The sequence below is a fragment of the Dipodomys spectabilis genome, unplaced genomic scaffold (genome assembly GCF_019054845.1).
Source record: "Dipodomys spectabilis isolate Male_0828 unplaced genomic scaffold, ASM1905484v1 ptg000324l, whole genome shotgun sequence".
NCBI lineage: Eukaryota > Metazoa > Chordata > Mammalia > Rodentia > Heteromyidae > Dipodomys > Dipodomys spectabilis.
Genome location: NW_024871001.1, coordinates 2,431,494 through 2,445,278, shown reverse-complemented (window position 1 = coordinate 2,445,278; position 13,785 = coordinate 2,431,494). Strand labels below are relative to the sequence as shown.

Here is a 13,785-nt window from a genome sequence, read left to right as displayed (position 1 = left end):
TAGGGCTCTTCAACCATGCGCCTACTACTTGATAAGCTATGCATGGCCTATGGTCCCTACATCTGCTGTTATTTCCAGGTACACCATATATGCCTAGCTGAGCATAGCCTAGCCTAGCCTAGCCTAGCCTCACTTCCAGCTTTTTAGTGATTAGTTGGAGGTGTGTCTCATGGATTTCCTGCCTGGGCTAGCTTTGAACCACAATCCTCAGATCTAAGCTTCCTGAATAGTTGGGATTAAAGGCAGAAGCTACTGGCACCTGGCTATTAGATTCTTTTTTTAGGTCCCTTAGTTGAATTTTTCATTCAGAATATACATTGTTCAAATTTATTTTATTATTCACTTATTTTTGTTAGTTGTAGGACTTGAACTCAGGGCCTAAGAGCTGTCCTTGTGCTTTTTTTGCTCAGTGCTAGTGCTCTAGCACTTTGAGCCACAGTTCCACTTCCGTTTTTAGGTCGTTACTTGGAGATAAGTGTCTCATGGACTTTCCTGCCCAAGCTGGTTTTAACCGTGAGATCTCAGCCTCCTCGAGTAGCTAGGATTATAGGCATGAGCCACCTGCACCTGGCTACACTGTTCTAATTTTTCTGAATCATCTGTATTCTCTTATATGATATAGTTTCTTAAAAATAATTGTTTTGAATTATTTAGCAGGTATTTCCTTGACCTTTCTTTATGGTCTGTTGATGAAGAATTGTGTTTTGGGGGTAGTGTCACATTGCCTTTCCTTTTTATGTTTTTTGTGTTTCACAATTGTGGACCTGTTGCAACAATGAGAAGTACAAGTCGTTATGTTGAAAAGGAACTTTATAACTTTGGGGGGGGAGGGGAGGATTGGGTGGGGGGGCGGGGGGAGGATGGGAAGGGATGGGAAGGGGAAACAAAGGAGGAGGCTACAATGCTTGATAAGAGATGTACTCATTATCTTGCCCATGTAATTGTAACCCTTCTATACAGTATTTTCACAATAAAAAAATTTGATATGTGCACATCTGGTATATCAGTTGTCTCTACTAATTTTATAGTAAAAGACTTTCACATGGAGATATGCCCTAGGATGCCAGTTAGGGAGGTGAAATTACATTTAATCTCAGGTAAATGCTGTAGTATAGCATCCATGTACTTTCTTCATCTGTAATGAATGGTAGCAAAGCTTATCAGGGCAGGTTTATATATAGTGTAGCACTTGCAGCTGCAGCATGAGTTGTCCATCATTTTCTCTGAGTATTATAGAGGCAGGGATGCTCTGGCAGCCTAGGCAGTGGAGACGCAGTGTGATAAACATATGAATGAAAAAGGTGCCAACATGGGTGGGGTCACTCCAGAGGGCTCAGGTAGGCATATATGGGGTACCTGGAAATGACAGTAGAACACCCATCACTATCTGTGAGCCATGCAGATGTAGGGACCAAGGACCATGCATAGCCTAGCAAGAAGTAAGCACGTGGTACCCATCAATGTCTGAAAGACTTATGGGGGCCAAATGGTAACTGCAAGGCCAGTATGCCCAGGTGGGCTACCTATCAGTGTCAAAGAGGTGGGGCCCTTCCAGTAGACTTGGGGAAGTTTAGTGTGATACAACCACTGGCAGTGGAGGGACACATATCCATGTCTAATAACTGTACACAGGTGGGATTGCTTTTGGACCTGGGGTGGAGTTATGGTTCACTTGTCAACTTCTGTAGGCTCAGTCTCAAAATGGTAGCATATAGTGCTGGCATACATGGAAAAAGGTACAATGTGGATTGGGATCCTTCTATTGAACCATGCAATACTCATATTCCCTTATAGCTCCTTAAACTGTGCTCAAAGCCCACAAGAGTTGCAGAATTCTCTAATAATAAAATCTTCAGCCATCCATGGTGTCAGTGGGGACTGCTGAGAGTTTTTAATTAACCATTTCCTCACTGTAGGAAGACTCACTCTGTTTCAAGCTCATCTTAACTGGGGCAAAATGGTAGTCACTGGGAAGTACTTTGTTCCTTTTCTTATAAGGCTTTCCCCAGGTGCCATATTTCATAGCTTCTTTGTTGCATCTGTACTGCACACCATCACTCTCCCCCCAAAAGTCTAGCAGCTGTTGTTTTAGTTGTTGTTTGCAGGACAGGAGCATGTCTGTCATCTATAGTTAGTCATCTTGACAGAAACACTTTCTGGGCCTTTGGAGTTGCCTTTGAAAAAAATGTGGAAGATACTTGCTAAATATGTTGTCATGTAATGGACATTTTACTCTATCAACTAAAATAAAAGACAAAGGAAGTTGCTGAAAAAATAAGTTCAAGTATAGTGTTAAAGTTGGGGATAACTGATCCAAAAATAGACCTTACAACTCCAAATAGTTCATAGGTGGCAAAGACTGAGCAGACTTGTTTGGAGTGGCAAGATGAGGAAGTATGTAATTGGATATCAGCAATTGTTTCATTATAATAGTTTTTCAGGTGTGTTCATAAATTTCATAAATTGCTGAGGTTACTTGGACTGACCTAAAGTCAAGAAGATGGATCACAAAGGGATTTAAGCCTCACACTTTTGCAGTCAAGCATAATTATTGTACTGGTTTAATATTCTAAGGTTCTGTGAGAAAATGCTTGGAGTTTATGTTCCATTGATGAAACTGATAAAAACTATACAAGGTTTGTGTTAGTGTTATGCTCACTTTTGGTCCTCAGTTCCACTCAGACCTGGGCCCCCCTCCCATTCGTGGAGTTCCCTTCATACAGCTGGCCCCTCCCTCTCTCCACCCAGACCCACATGAACTCCCATCTACCTCCCTTCCTATCCCTCAGACCCTCCTGCTAACTGGATGGTGATGGAGGCCATGTGCTCCCTCTTGGGGGAAATATGGCTCCTCTAATAAACCTTATAATAATCTTTCTCCTGTGCCTGCCTGCCTCTGCGTGGTCCCCTGGAATGGATGTGTCCAATCCTCTTTCAGTTTGTATGATTTAATGATTATTTATATCATGTGACTGGGCAAGAGGAATCTCTGTGAGCTAGAGAAGGATTAATGTTATAAACCTCTCTAGAAGATAATGATATTGTCATTTCTGTCAGGTTACAAAATTCACCGGATGAAAGCTATGGACATCATTACTTTCTAATGATGCCTTTAATGTCTCACACAAAGTAGGAATTTTGTTAATATCTATCATCTGAGTTATAGAAAGAAAAAAGGCTAGACAAGTTTGCAAGGTCTTATTATAATGGATTTGGGAGGCTATGAAAACCACAGGAATTGATTAAGTAAGTAAAGTTGCTGAGAACAAAATGTCACAGTACAAAGTTTAAGAAAAAGGTAAAATGTTAAGAGAAGAAGCATGAGGTGCAGCTCAGTGGTAAAGCCTGTGCTCAGCACACACAGGCCATGGCAACACTAAAAGCAAAAGAAAACAAAGAAAACCAAAATACTGTACTAGTAACAAGCAGAATGACAAAGCATTCTGTAGACCAGACAGAAAATGCTGATACTTCAGCAATTGAAAGGCTACAGAAAATAAGTCTTTATTTTTAGAGCAATTGATTTATATAGGAGAGGGAGTTAAGAGGATTAAACAATTTTTAAGGGTTAGAGCTTTAGGAATGTAAGAAGATTTAAAGGAAAGATGCAAAGAAGTAGTTGATTCCAAGGAAGGCCAAGAGATAGAAGAAGAGCAAAGAAACATCTAGCTTGAAGCTTTCTAAAGTGTCTTAAGAGCTTATACAAAACAAGGCAAGTCTGTATGGCAATAGCCAAGGATAAGCTTTACAAAAGCAATCTATTATGATAGATGAAAGAGGAGTGTTATCTTAAAGAAGGCATGAGATATTAAAAATATCTTGATATAGGAGTTGAGTCTCATGGCTGTGTTTATAAAGATGAATGTTTTATCGATGGAAGTTTAGAAATTGGTATATATTTTTGAAGTTTGTTTGTTTTTGGGGTGGCGGGTCCGGTCATGGGGCCTGAACTCTGGGCCTGGGCGCTGTCCCTCAGCTCTTCAGCTCAAGGCTAGCGCTCTACCACTTGAGCCACAGTGCCACTTCCGGGTTTTTTCTTTTTGCTTATGTGGTACTGAGGAATCGAACCCAGGGCCTCCTGCATGCAAGGTAAGTGCTTTACCACTGAGCCACCTTCCCAGCCCCATTTTTCTTTTTTCTTTTGGCTTATGTGGTGCTGAGGAATCGAACCCAAGGCCTCATGCATGCAAGGCAAGCACTCTACCACTGAGCCACCTTCCCAGCCCCTTCCCAGCCCCATTTTGAAAGTTTTTAATGCTTCATTAACTCTGAGGAGTTATCCTTTTAAAATGGATACTTATTTATAATTTATGTTTAAAATTTCTCCCAGAATACAGTCATTTTAATTTTTGTGTCATAGAGATCAACTCAACATTATGTTTTGCTTGGTTAATGAAAAGATGAACCAGCTTTTATTCTAAGGTAACTAAAATTAGGGACATGCCCTCGGGTCACAATGCTTTCATCTCGTGTTTTCTTTTTTATCTTCAGAAATATCAAAAGCAAGCTGTTCTGCTAAGCAGGAACAAACAGCTCTTGGGTTTCTGCAGCCACCACTGCTCTCAAGATTTGACAAACTGCACTGAAGAAGGAGATTAATCCATTCCCCTGCAGAAATATTTCTACTTTGTAAAACAAAAATCATGCCAGTGGCAGTCATAGTAGTATAGAACGTTCTCTTTGATGCCAAGAAAATCTTGAAGTTTTCACCAGATGATTTTTGACTTCTGGAGTGGTACTCCCTAACGAAAAGAAATATAATCACTCATTTTATTAAAAAAAAAAAACGATGAGTAAGAACTATGCAGCAAGTCTACCACCCAGCCATAATATGATTAACACAAGTCAAGGGAAATATAAACCTCTTGAGTTTAAAAATAGCTTTATTTAGCATACCAAGAACACAGAAACCTAAGAAAACCATATCTAGTATAAACATAAAAGTTAAATACCATAATTTAATGTAAACCAAGCATTTAAAATGTGAAATAGTATAATAAAATACATGCTACTTCAATAGTTATTTGATCAGGTCATCAATCTTAAAGAAGTCACTATTAGCAATAAAACACAAAATCTCTTATTTGCATTGGTCGATAGAAAACAAATACAATTTCTTGTGATATTTAGAGCAGGGAAGCAAAAGATGCCAGTTATAGAATTCTAGATACAACCACTGCATGTAAAGACTTAGAAATCACTCTACTGGAAGACCAACGAGCACATCCTTTTATTTAAATACAAATAGGTTGATTCAATTTAGTTACTATTTAAGTTACTATATACTAAATATATTTTGCAAAAATAAACCTTTATTAAAAAACGATCAAAAGCGAATGTAATATGAATCAGGTAAGAAAGGCAAAAGCACAAAAATATATATTATTCCAGATAAGTCCCTTAATTATAATAAATGTTCAGAAACTCGGTTTATAAAACCAGATAAGGTAGCAAAAGGGATCTTTGTAAAAAAAATAATAAAACGCAAACCATTCAAACAAAACTAGGATAATGTTTGAAGAAAGTGGTATTTTGTTTATTCTCTCATTACTATGCAAAAGCTGCCATGAGATTGTGGCCAATACAGTTGTTACTATGGAGTAGTGTTTTCATTAGCCATGTTTGTTTAAACTTTAGGTTTTTGCTTCCAGGATTAGCATTTGTTATTATACTGCAATTCAGGTATCTTTAAGATGCAGCATTAACTCAACATCAGGAGTTTAGAAAGTACAATAAGTTGTAATAAGATACTCAGTATGAAGAATTCATTTCTTTGTCTAATCTTGTAGTTTTCAAATTTTTTGGTCTCCTTCCAGAGTCCCTGAATGGCTTTTATGAAGGGTACTAAGGGTTCATTGGCCACACTTTGAAAACTGCTGGTCTTATATAAAGCTTAATATTAATGACAAACTATTGCACACTAAAGGGCCCTTCATTTTTCTTGTAAAAACAAACCATAAACTCCACACATGCCTACATAACTCACTGGATCAAACAATTCTACCTTCAGACTTAATTAGAAACCAAAGATCACCATGTATTTTATGAGGCTATTATTAAGATATAATCATTCTTAGTCTAGGAAAGCTATTAACTGCAAATTTAGCATGCAATCCAAAACTTTTCCCTATTCATACTGAGTTGGTAATCATCTTTAAACTGGCACAAGTCTATACAGACAAGATTATGGCCAAGTAACAGCTTGCACACTCAGATTAGGAAGATATTAGCTATTTTTGGAGCAATCTGCTCAATTCAACAATATAAAGAAATCTCTGGTTAATTTTAGGGAAAGAGAAGGAGAAGCTCATCCCAATATACCATAATAACATAATAATATTAGTGTCTTATACTTGAAAGATCTTCTTACTATACAAAGTACTTGTACACACATTGTCTCATTTCACGCTTTTATTTTTCTGATCCAGTTTCTGTTGGCTGTTCATTCGCAGCCTATTCCCTCTGCTCCAAGAGAAATGTAAAATTCCAACAGTTAGAAAAAAATCTGACAAAAATGCAAAATGAAATAGCTAATATAATGACATTGTTATGTGTTGGATCCATACTTAGATCTAGTGTGCACCTGCTACAACACACTTAGTATTCTTCTTCCACCAATTGAACAATACAAAAATCAGTTTTGAATTTAATGAAAAATTGTCTTCTAATAATCTTGGACAAATATTGCAGCCTGTACAAAAATATTAAGAAAGTAATTAAAAATTTTTATTCTAACTTAAATTCTTGGGTGCTTGAAGAATCTGTGATGGTAAAGACAGAATAAACAGTAGAGTAAAATACAATGAAACAGTGAGAAGAAAATAACTTTTGTCCCTTCCTAGTGAGAAAAAGTGTAAACCAACACTATCTACTGAATATCATTAATCCCTATATCCACTTTAGAAATTATTCCATGCCAGGAAATTCTCCCCATCAAAATGTTAGTACAAATAGTATGGGATGCTAAATAAGCATACTGTTTAATTAGAGTGGGGGAAGGCATCAAACAAGAAGAAAATCTCAAGTATAAAATGAGCGAAATACCATTAGTGACCAATCACTTTCTTGGCTGGAAGGAAGTTTTTGTTTTGAGCACTGTTCTCTTTCTGAGATGTTTCTAAAATGGAGAATGACTCTGAGCAGTTTTCCCTTTGAAAAGAAAAGAATCAGAAGGTTAAACCTGTAAGAATAAGGAAACCTTCTAAAAACAACCTTTTGGCAAATTTCTACAGCATGTTGCTCACTATCTGTTACGTAAGTTGTTGGTGCCTCTTTTTTTCTTCTTCCAAATTTAGTGAGTAATGCTGTCTTTATAGGTAATTTAGATGCGAGTGTTAATGGATGTGAAGACAATTGCACACATACAGGACTGATACACATGTGTGCATGTATATGCATATATTCACACATGAATATGCAGCTCTCATTATGTCACATGAAGATCTCTACTAATTAAGCATGAGTAACAATTATAAAATAGAAAAAAAAATAAGGAAAATCAAACCAGTTAAATGTGAAGTGGTATGCTGTAAGAGTCTAATAAAATAAGTCAATACACATTTATGTAGTGGTAAAGTGCTAGAAAGTTTTTTCATTAGTATTTTAAAAATGATTAAAGTAAAAAGAAGTTTGCACAGCTTCATTTGATGGTGGTTTCCACAGGCACCATAGCAATGGCACTGGCTGAGTTAGAGTTGACTATGTCTTCATACTCTGGGGGTGGATCTAAATGAGGCTCTGTTTCACTTCTTTGCAGGTTCACCTGGCCAGTGGCTTCCTCATAGGTTGGTGGGGGATCACAGTTGGACAGGCGAGTGGAGACAGAATCTGAGCGTCCAACTACATATTCCAGAAAACTTGGAGACAATCCACTGCCATCGAATACTTCATCTGGTGGGAGAGGTGGAGTGATGATATTAAGATGCTGTGGGAATGGAATGTGGTCTTCAGTCACTGTTTGTCTACGAGTTTTGTTTCTTAAGAAACATCTCCAGATTAGAAAAATGACAAGAAGGATAATAAAAAGACCAAAGATTAATGGAAACGTTAGATAAAACTGAAACCAGTCACTTCCTCTGTTAGTCTCTCCTTGCTGCGCTTTTGTGTAGGTGCTCCAAAACTCCCTCTGAAAAATACAAAAAATAAATCCAAAATCAGTATGCTCAAGAGAAAGGAAATAGCAGATGAACAAATGTCTAGGTTCAATGAACATTATGAACCAAGGAGCAATACTGGGTTTGTTGGTTCGATTCACCTACAGTCTATATTTTTCATGACAAGAAACTAAAAATACAGAACCTCCTCAGCTTAGGATGGGCTATATCCCAAGAAACTGGTGATAAACTGAAAACATCATAAAGTGAAATGCATTTAATAAACCAAACTAGTAAACACCACAGCTGGGGTTCACATGGCTGAGTGGTAGCAACAGCTTTCTGCTGCTGCCCTGTGCTCTCCATCTTAGTGCATAGCAGCAGCCCAAGGAAATAGCAAAATTTAAACTCTTAAGTATGGTTTTCCATTGGACAAATATCATTTTCACAATACTACAAAGTCAGAACAATTGTAAGTCAAACTATAATTAGTTAAGGGACCATCTGTGCATCATTGTGTCCATCTTGGATGCTCCCTAAAACAGTCAGAATCCAAGACTCTTTTTCAAGACTTGGGAGTTATTTACACTTTCAGCTATGCTATGTTAAGAGAACAAAACCACAAAGGTTTCTTCCTTTTCAGATCATATCAAATCATTTTCCCTTACAAATAAAAAGTCAGGCCAGACATGGTGGCACCCAGCTGTAATCTCAGCTATTCAGGATGCTGAGGTTCAGAGGAGTATAGTTGTAAGTTAGTCCTGAAAAAAAGTTAATGAAATCCCACCTTAACCAACAAGCCAGGCCTGGTGGTCATACTACATGGAGGCATATATAGATAAATCACAGTCTGGGGCTAACCTGGGCAAAAATAATTGAAAAATAACCAAATAAAAAGGTATAGGTATGGCTCAAGTGGTAAAGCACCAGGTTGAGTTCAAACCTTAGTACTACCGAAAAACCATTTAAATAACAAATATAAGACAATTGTCATTCTATATCTAACTCTGAGGTTCTCACTGCATGATTGCCATCATTATTAGTAGTGTGTGCTAGTTTAGGATACTGTAGATTTTTAATACCCAAACACTCTACAGATTGAGGTATCCTTCCAACAAACATTGTTCCTCAACTTCTCCAACTGCAGTGATTAGTACACAGATATTGGTTGAAAATTAAAATTATATATAATGAACCAGTGGTTCACATCTGGAATCCAAGCTACTCAGGAGACTGAGAGCTGAGGGTTGTGGTTTGAAGCCAGCTCAGGCAGGAAAGTCTGTATGACTTTTACCTCCACTAAACCATCAAAAATATCCAGAAGTAGAGCTGTGTCTCAAGTGGCAGTGAGCTAGCCTTGAGCAAAAGAAGCTCAGGGAAAGCCTCTAGGCCTCAGGACTAGCACTTAAAAGAATTCCATATCATTCCTAGGAGGGAGTTTAAGTCCAAACAGAAAGTGGTCTAGTATTTTAAGTCTTTAATACTTGTAGATAAATATTTAATTTCTGAGGGGTAAATATTTAAAAGACCTTTTGAAAATAATAAAATACTAAGCAAAATACTTAATATTTAGGAAACTATAACGGATTAATTGTGAGATCTGGGCAACTTAATCTTTTAAGCCTTAGTTTACTCACCTGTAAAATGGGGTAATATAAATACCTTATGGGTCGTCCAAGCACTAGATAATATTTACACGTCTAACTAATCATCTGATTATCTAGCATATATATATATATATATATATATATATGTATACTCAATATACATAAGCTTAATATCATTATATATATATATTTTCTCTCTATGTATATATACTCAAATAGTAGTGATTGTGATTAATTTTTACAGATTAAAACCAGTCTATGCTGCTAAATGACTGATTGATTTATATCCCATATCTTGGTACACAGGCCACCCTTAATCCTCAATGTATTGACTCTCTTCCCTTAAATTCTTCCCTTCCAGTGTGATAGTCATGCTTTCATCATTGAGACAATCAGAGATAAACAATTTAAAAAGAAAGAATTTAATGTGACTCATGGTTTCAGAGACTTCAGTCCATATGTTCACATTCACTGGTTCTGTGGCTTCTTAGTCATGTAAAGTAATGCAAAAGAAGGGTGTGGGTGAAGCACAGTTTATCTCCTCGTGGCGGTGAAGAAACAGAAAGATGCTGAGGAAGGTAGGTGTTTGGGACAAGATATAGCTTCCTAAAACAGGCCCCACACCCTATTTCTTCTAATATATCTTTCTGTTTTGAAGTTTCTCCCATCCCTGATAATGCCTTCAAATAATGAATCCTTCACTAGATTAACCCATTGATTAGATCAGAGCACTCATGGTCCAGTTACAATGTTTTTTTTTCCCCATCTTAACTATAAGATACACTAGCTGGAGAACAGGCTTCAACTCAGGAGTTATTTGGGGAATACTTCATATACAAACGACAACTCATTATTTTGTCAAAAAAAAAAGGAGGGACTGCTTGAACCAGGGCCTTGTGAATGCTAGGCAAGTGCTTTACCACTGTGATACATACCCAGCCCTTGACTGTATTTTCCAATGTTTACATTTAGTCAATATATAATAATTACATTTATTTTCAGGTATTACAAGTCATTGATACTAGTTAAATCTCTGGTACGAGGGAAGGAGACAAATTGGCAAAAGAAGAGCTGAAAAAGAGTCAGATCATTATCCAAATGAGAAAATTAAGGGAGTTGGACTACTTCAGAGATGTCAAACTCAGATATCCCATGGAGGTATGACTTTTACATAAAATACAGAATCTTGTCCAAAGACAGACTCTGAACACTAAAACTAAATGTTTTATAGTCATTCAGCTCTTTAAATTTTCAATGACAGAAAGTCCTCAGTGTTCTACTCCCTGATGCCAGATCTTGTCTAAAGTACATTATTCCTTCAATGTTCTTTGATTCTAAGATGTACTGGGATATGTTATGAAACACTATTAATAATTTACTAAACATGTGTACATGGTCATAATGAATTTTATTTTTAAAAGGAAATAAGAACATATGAGAGATTCAGTATTTTAAAAAGCCATAAGTAGGCCTTAGGCCTAGCATGTTAGACAAGCCTTCTACACTGGACTACATCTCAAGTCCAGTTTTTTTTTTTCTTTTGTTTTCTTTCTTTTTTCTTTTTTGTCAGTCATGGGCCTGAACTCTGGGCCTGAGCACTGTACCTCAGCTCTTCAGCTCAAGGCTAGCGCTCTACCACTTGAGCCACAGCGCCACTTCTGGATTTTTTCTTTTTTCTTATGTGGTGCTGAGGAATAGAACCCAGGGCCTCATGCATGCAAAGCAAGTGCTCTACCACTGAGCTAACTTCCCAGCCCCCTTAGGTTTTTTTTTTTTTTAAAGAAAACCCAGCAAACATGTTCTTAAAATTGTGCAGTCACTTTTTGTATTGTCACTAATATAATTAATAATTTTCAGGAAGTAAATCTTAATTATGTGAAAATTCACTAATGAATAAACAACTAAAAATGAAAACAAATCAATTATAATATTGTCACAAGATGTAAATAACTGTTAATATTCTGGCTTACATCATTTAAAAATGTTTTACATCTGGGATTTGTACCAGGGAAAATAAAACAGCAATCTGCTCTTAGTATATTTCAAGCCATTTGGCCACTTTCCTAGAAAATTCAATCTTCCCTACATGCTTAATATGTAATCAAACGCAAGCCTATTAAACTGGCACTTAGGAGACAGAGATAGGAAAGATTATGATTTGATATCAGCTTGTGCAAAAACTTACTGAGATTCTGTCTCAACTTAGCTTAGTGTAGTGGCACACATCTGTCCATCTCCACTTAGCAAGAGGCTGACATCAGGATGACGATGGTTCCAAGCCATCCCAGGCAAAAAATGTCATGAGACTCCTTCTTAAACAGAAAACTCAGGGCATGGTACTGGTTTCCTGTAATTCTATTTACAGTGGAAAGTGTAAATAGAAGGGTTATGGGCCAGACTGTCTTATGCAAAAATCAAGACTCTATTTCAAACTAACAAAAGGAAAGATAACCAGAAGCATGGCTCAGCTAGTAGATGCTTGTCTATCAACTATGAAGCTTTGAATTCAAAACCTAGTATTGCTAAAACAAAGCAAGCCTGTTTATGTTCCAATTAAAATATTTTCAAATAAGGTATTAATGATCTGAATATAGAGGCATTTACAGATTTATTTCTTTGGGAAGTAGACTAATCCATCCTTGAGATCAGAGAATCAGATAAAAACTGATTTGAAATCAACATTACTGTTGGCATTCAAACAAATAGACTCAGTGTATGTATCTACTGGGTATTTGTTTGGGTCTTCATCTTACAGAAAATAGACAAAAGACATGCAGAAAGAGCAAATAATCTCAAGACTTTAGTAGAGCAATTTTTTTCTTTTTGTTTTTCTGGTCCTGGGGCTTGAACTCTGGGCCTGCACATTGTCCCTGAGCTCCTTTTGCTCAAGGCTAGCATGTTCTACCACTTGAGCCACAGTGGCACTTCCTACTATTTCTGTTATTAATTGGAGGTAAGAGTCTCATGGACTTTCCTGCCTGGCTGGCTTCGAAATGCAGTCCTCAGACCTCAGACCTCAGACCTCCTGAGTGGCTAGGGTTACAGGCATGAGCTACCAGCATCTGAAACAGAGTAATGTTTTGTAAGAGAGAATGAATACTAGCTAAAAATTACACTTAAAGTGACAAGCTTTTGCATTACTCAATCAAGAACTATGATAATTAAATCATAGTTTTGAAGCAACCTTAAGCACAACATAAAGGATTTTTAGAGAGTTACTAAAGAAAATACATTGATTTTTTTATGATTCTACATCTTTACTTAGGAACTTTCAACCTGTGCCAAGGAGACTTAGTGTTTCCATTATCCCTTCCTGCCATATTTTCATGGTATTTGGTCTTACATTGAGGTCTTTGATCCATTTGGAGTTGATTCTGGTGCAGGGTGATCTATGAGGATCTAACTTCAGTTTTCTGCATGTGTACAGCCAGTTCTGCCAGCATCATTTGTTGAAGAGGCTGTCTTTTTTCCATTTTGTATTTCTGGCTCCCTTATCAAATATTAGGTGACTATAGGTCTGTGAGTTCATTTCTTTTTTTCTTTTTGTCGGTCATGGGGCCTGAACTTCGGGCCTGGGCACTTTCCTTGCGCTCTTCAGCTCAAGGTGAGCGCTCTACCACTTGAGCCACAGCACCACTTCTGGTTTTCTAGTGGTTTACAGGAGATACGAGTCTCATGGACTTTCCTGCCCAGGCTGGCTTTGAACCGTGATCCTCAGATCTCAGCCTCCTGAGTAGCTAGGATTACAGGCATGAGCCACCGGCACCTGGCCTGTAAGTTCATTTCTAGGTGTGGGCATCTATCTAGTTGACCACAAACCAGGCTACACATGACCACATTCATTGCAGCATTGTTTACAATAGAGAAGATAAGAAATCAACCCAGATGCTCTCACTAAATGCCTGGATCAAGAAAATGTGGTATATATACTCAATGTAATTCTATGTTTCCATCTGAAAGAATGACATCGTCTCATTCATAAGAAAATGGAAAGACTTAGAAACATTTATACTAAGCAAAGTAAGCCAGACCCATAGAAACATAGAGTGCATGTTTTTCCTCATTTCTAATAACTAGAATGTGCC

At 37.3% G+C, this 13,785-nt stretch overlaps 1 protein-coding gene across 3 annotated transcripts in view; it reads right to left on the bottom strand.

Moving 5' to 3' along the window:
- Positions 1-4,865: 4,865 nt before the first annotated feature.
- Prrg1 (proline rich and Gla domain 1) overlaps positions 4,866-13,785 on the bottom strand; it is a 100,532-nt gene continuing 91,612 nt past the window's right edge. For all 3 annotated transcript variants that reach the window (XM_042702473.1, XM_042702471.1, XM_042702472.1), the window contains exon 4: positions 4,866-8,125. In XM_042702473.1, the coding sequence (XP_042558407.1) occupies positions 7,640-8,125 (486 nt within the window). In that variant the 3' untranslated portion in view covers positions 4,866-7,639. The remainder of the gene's footprint in view (positions 8,126-13,785) is intronic.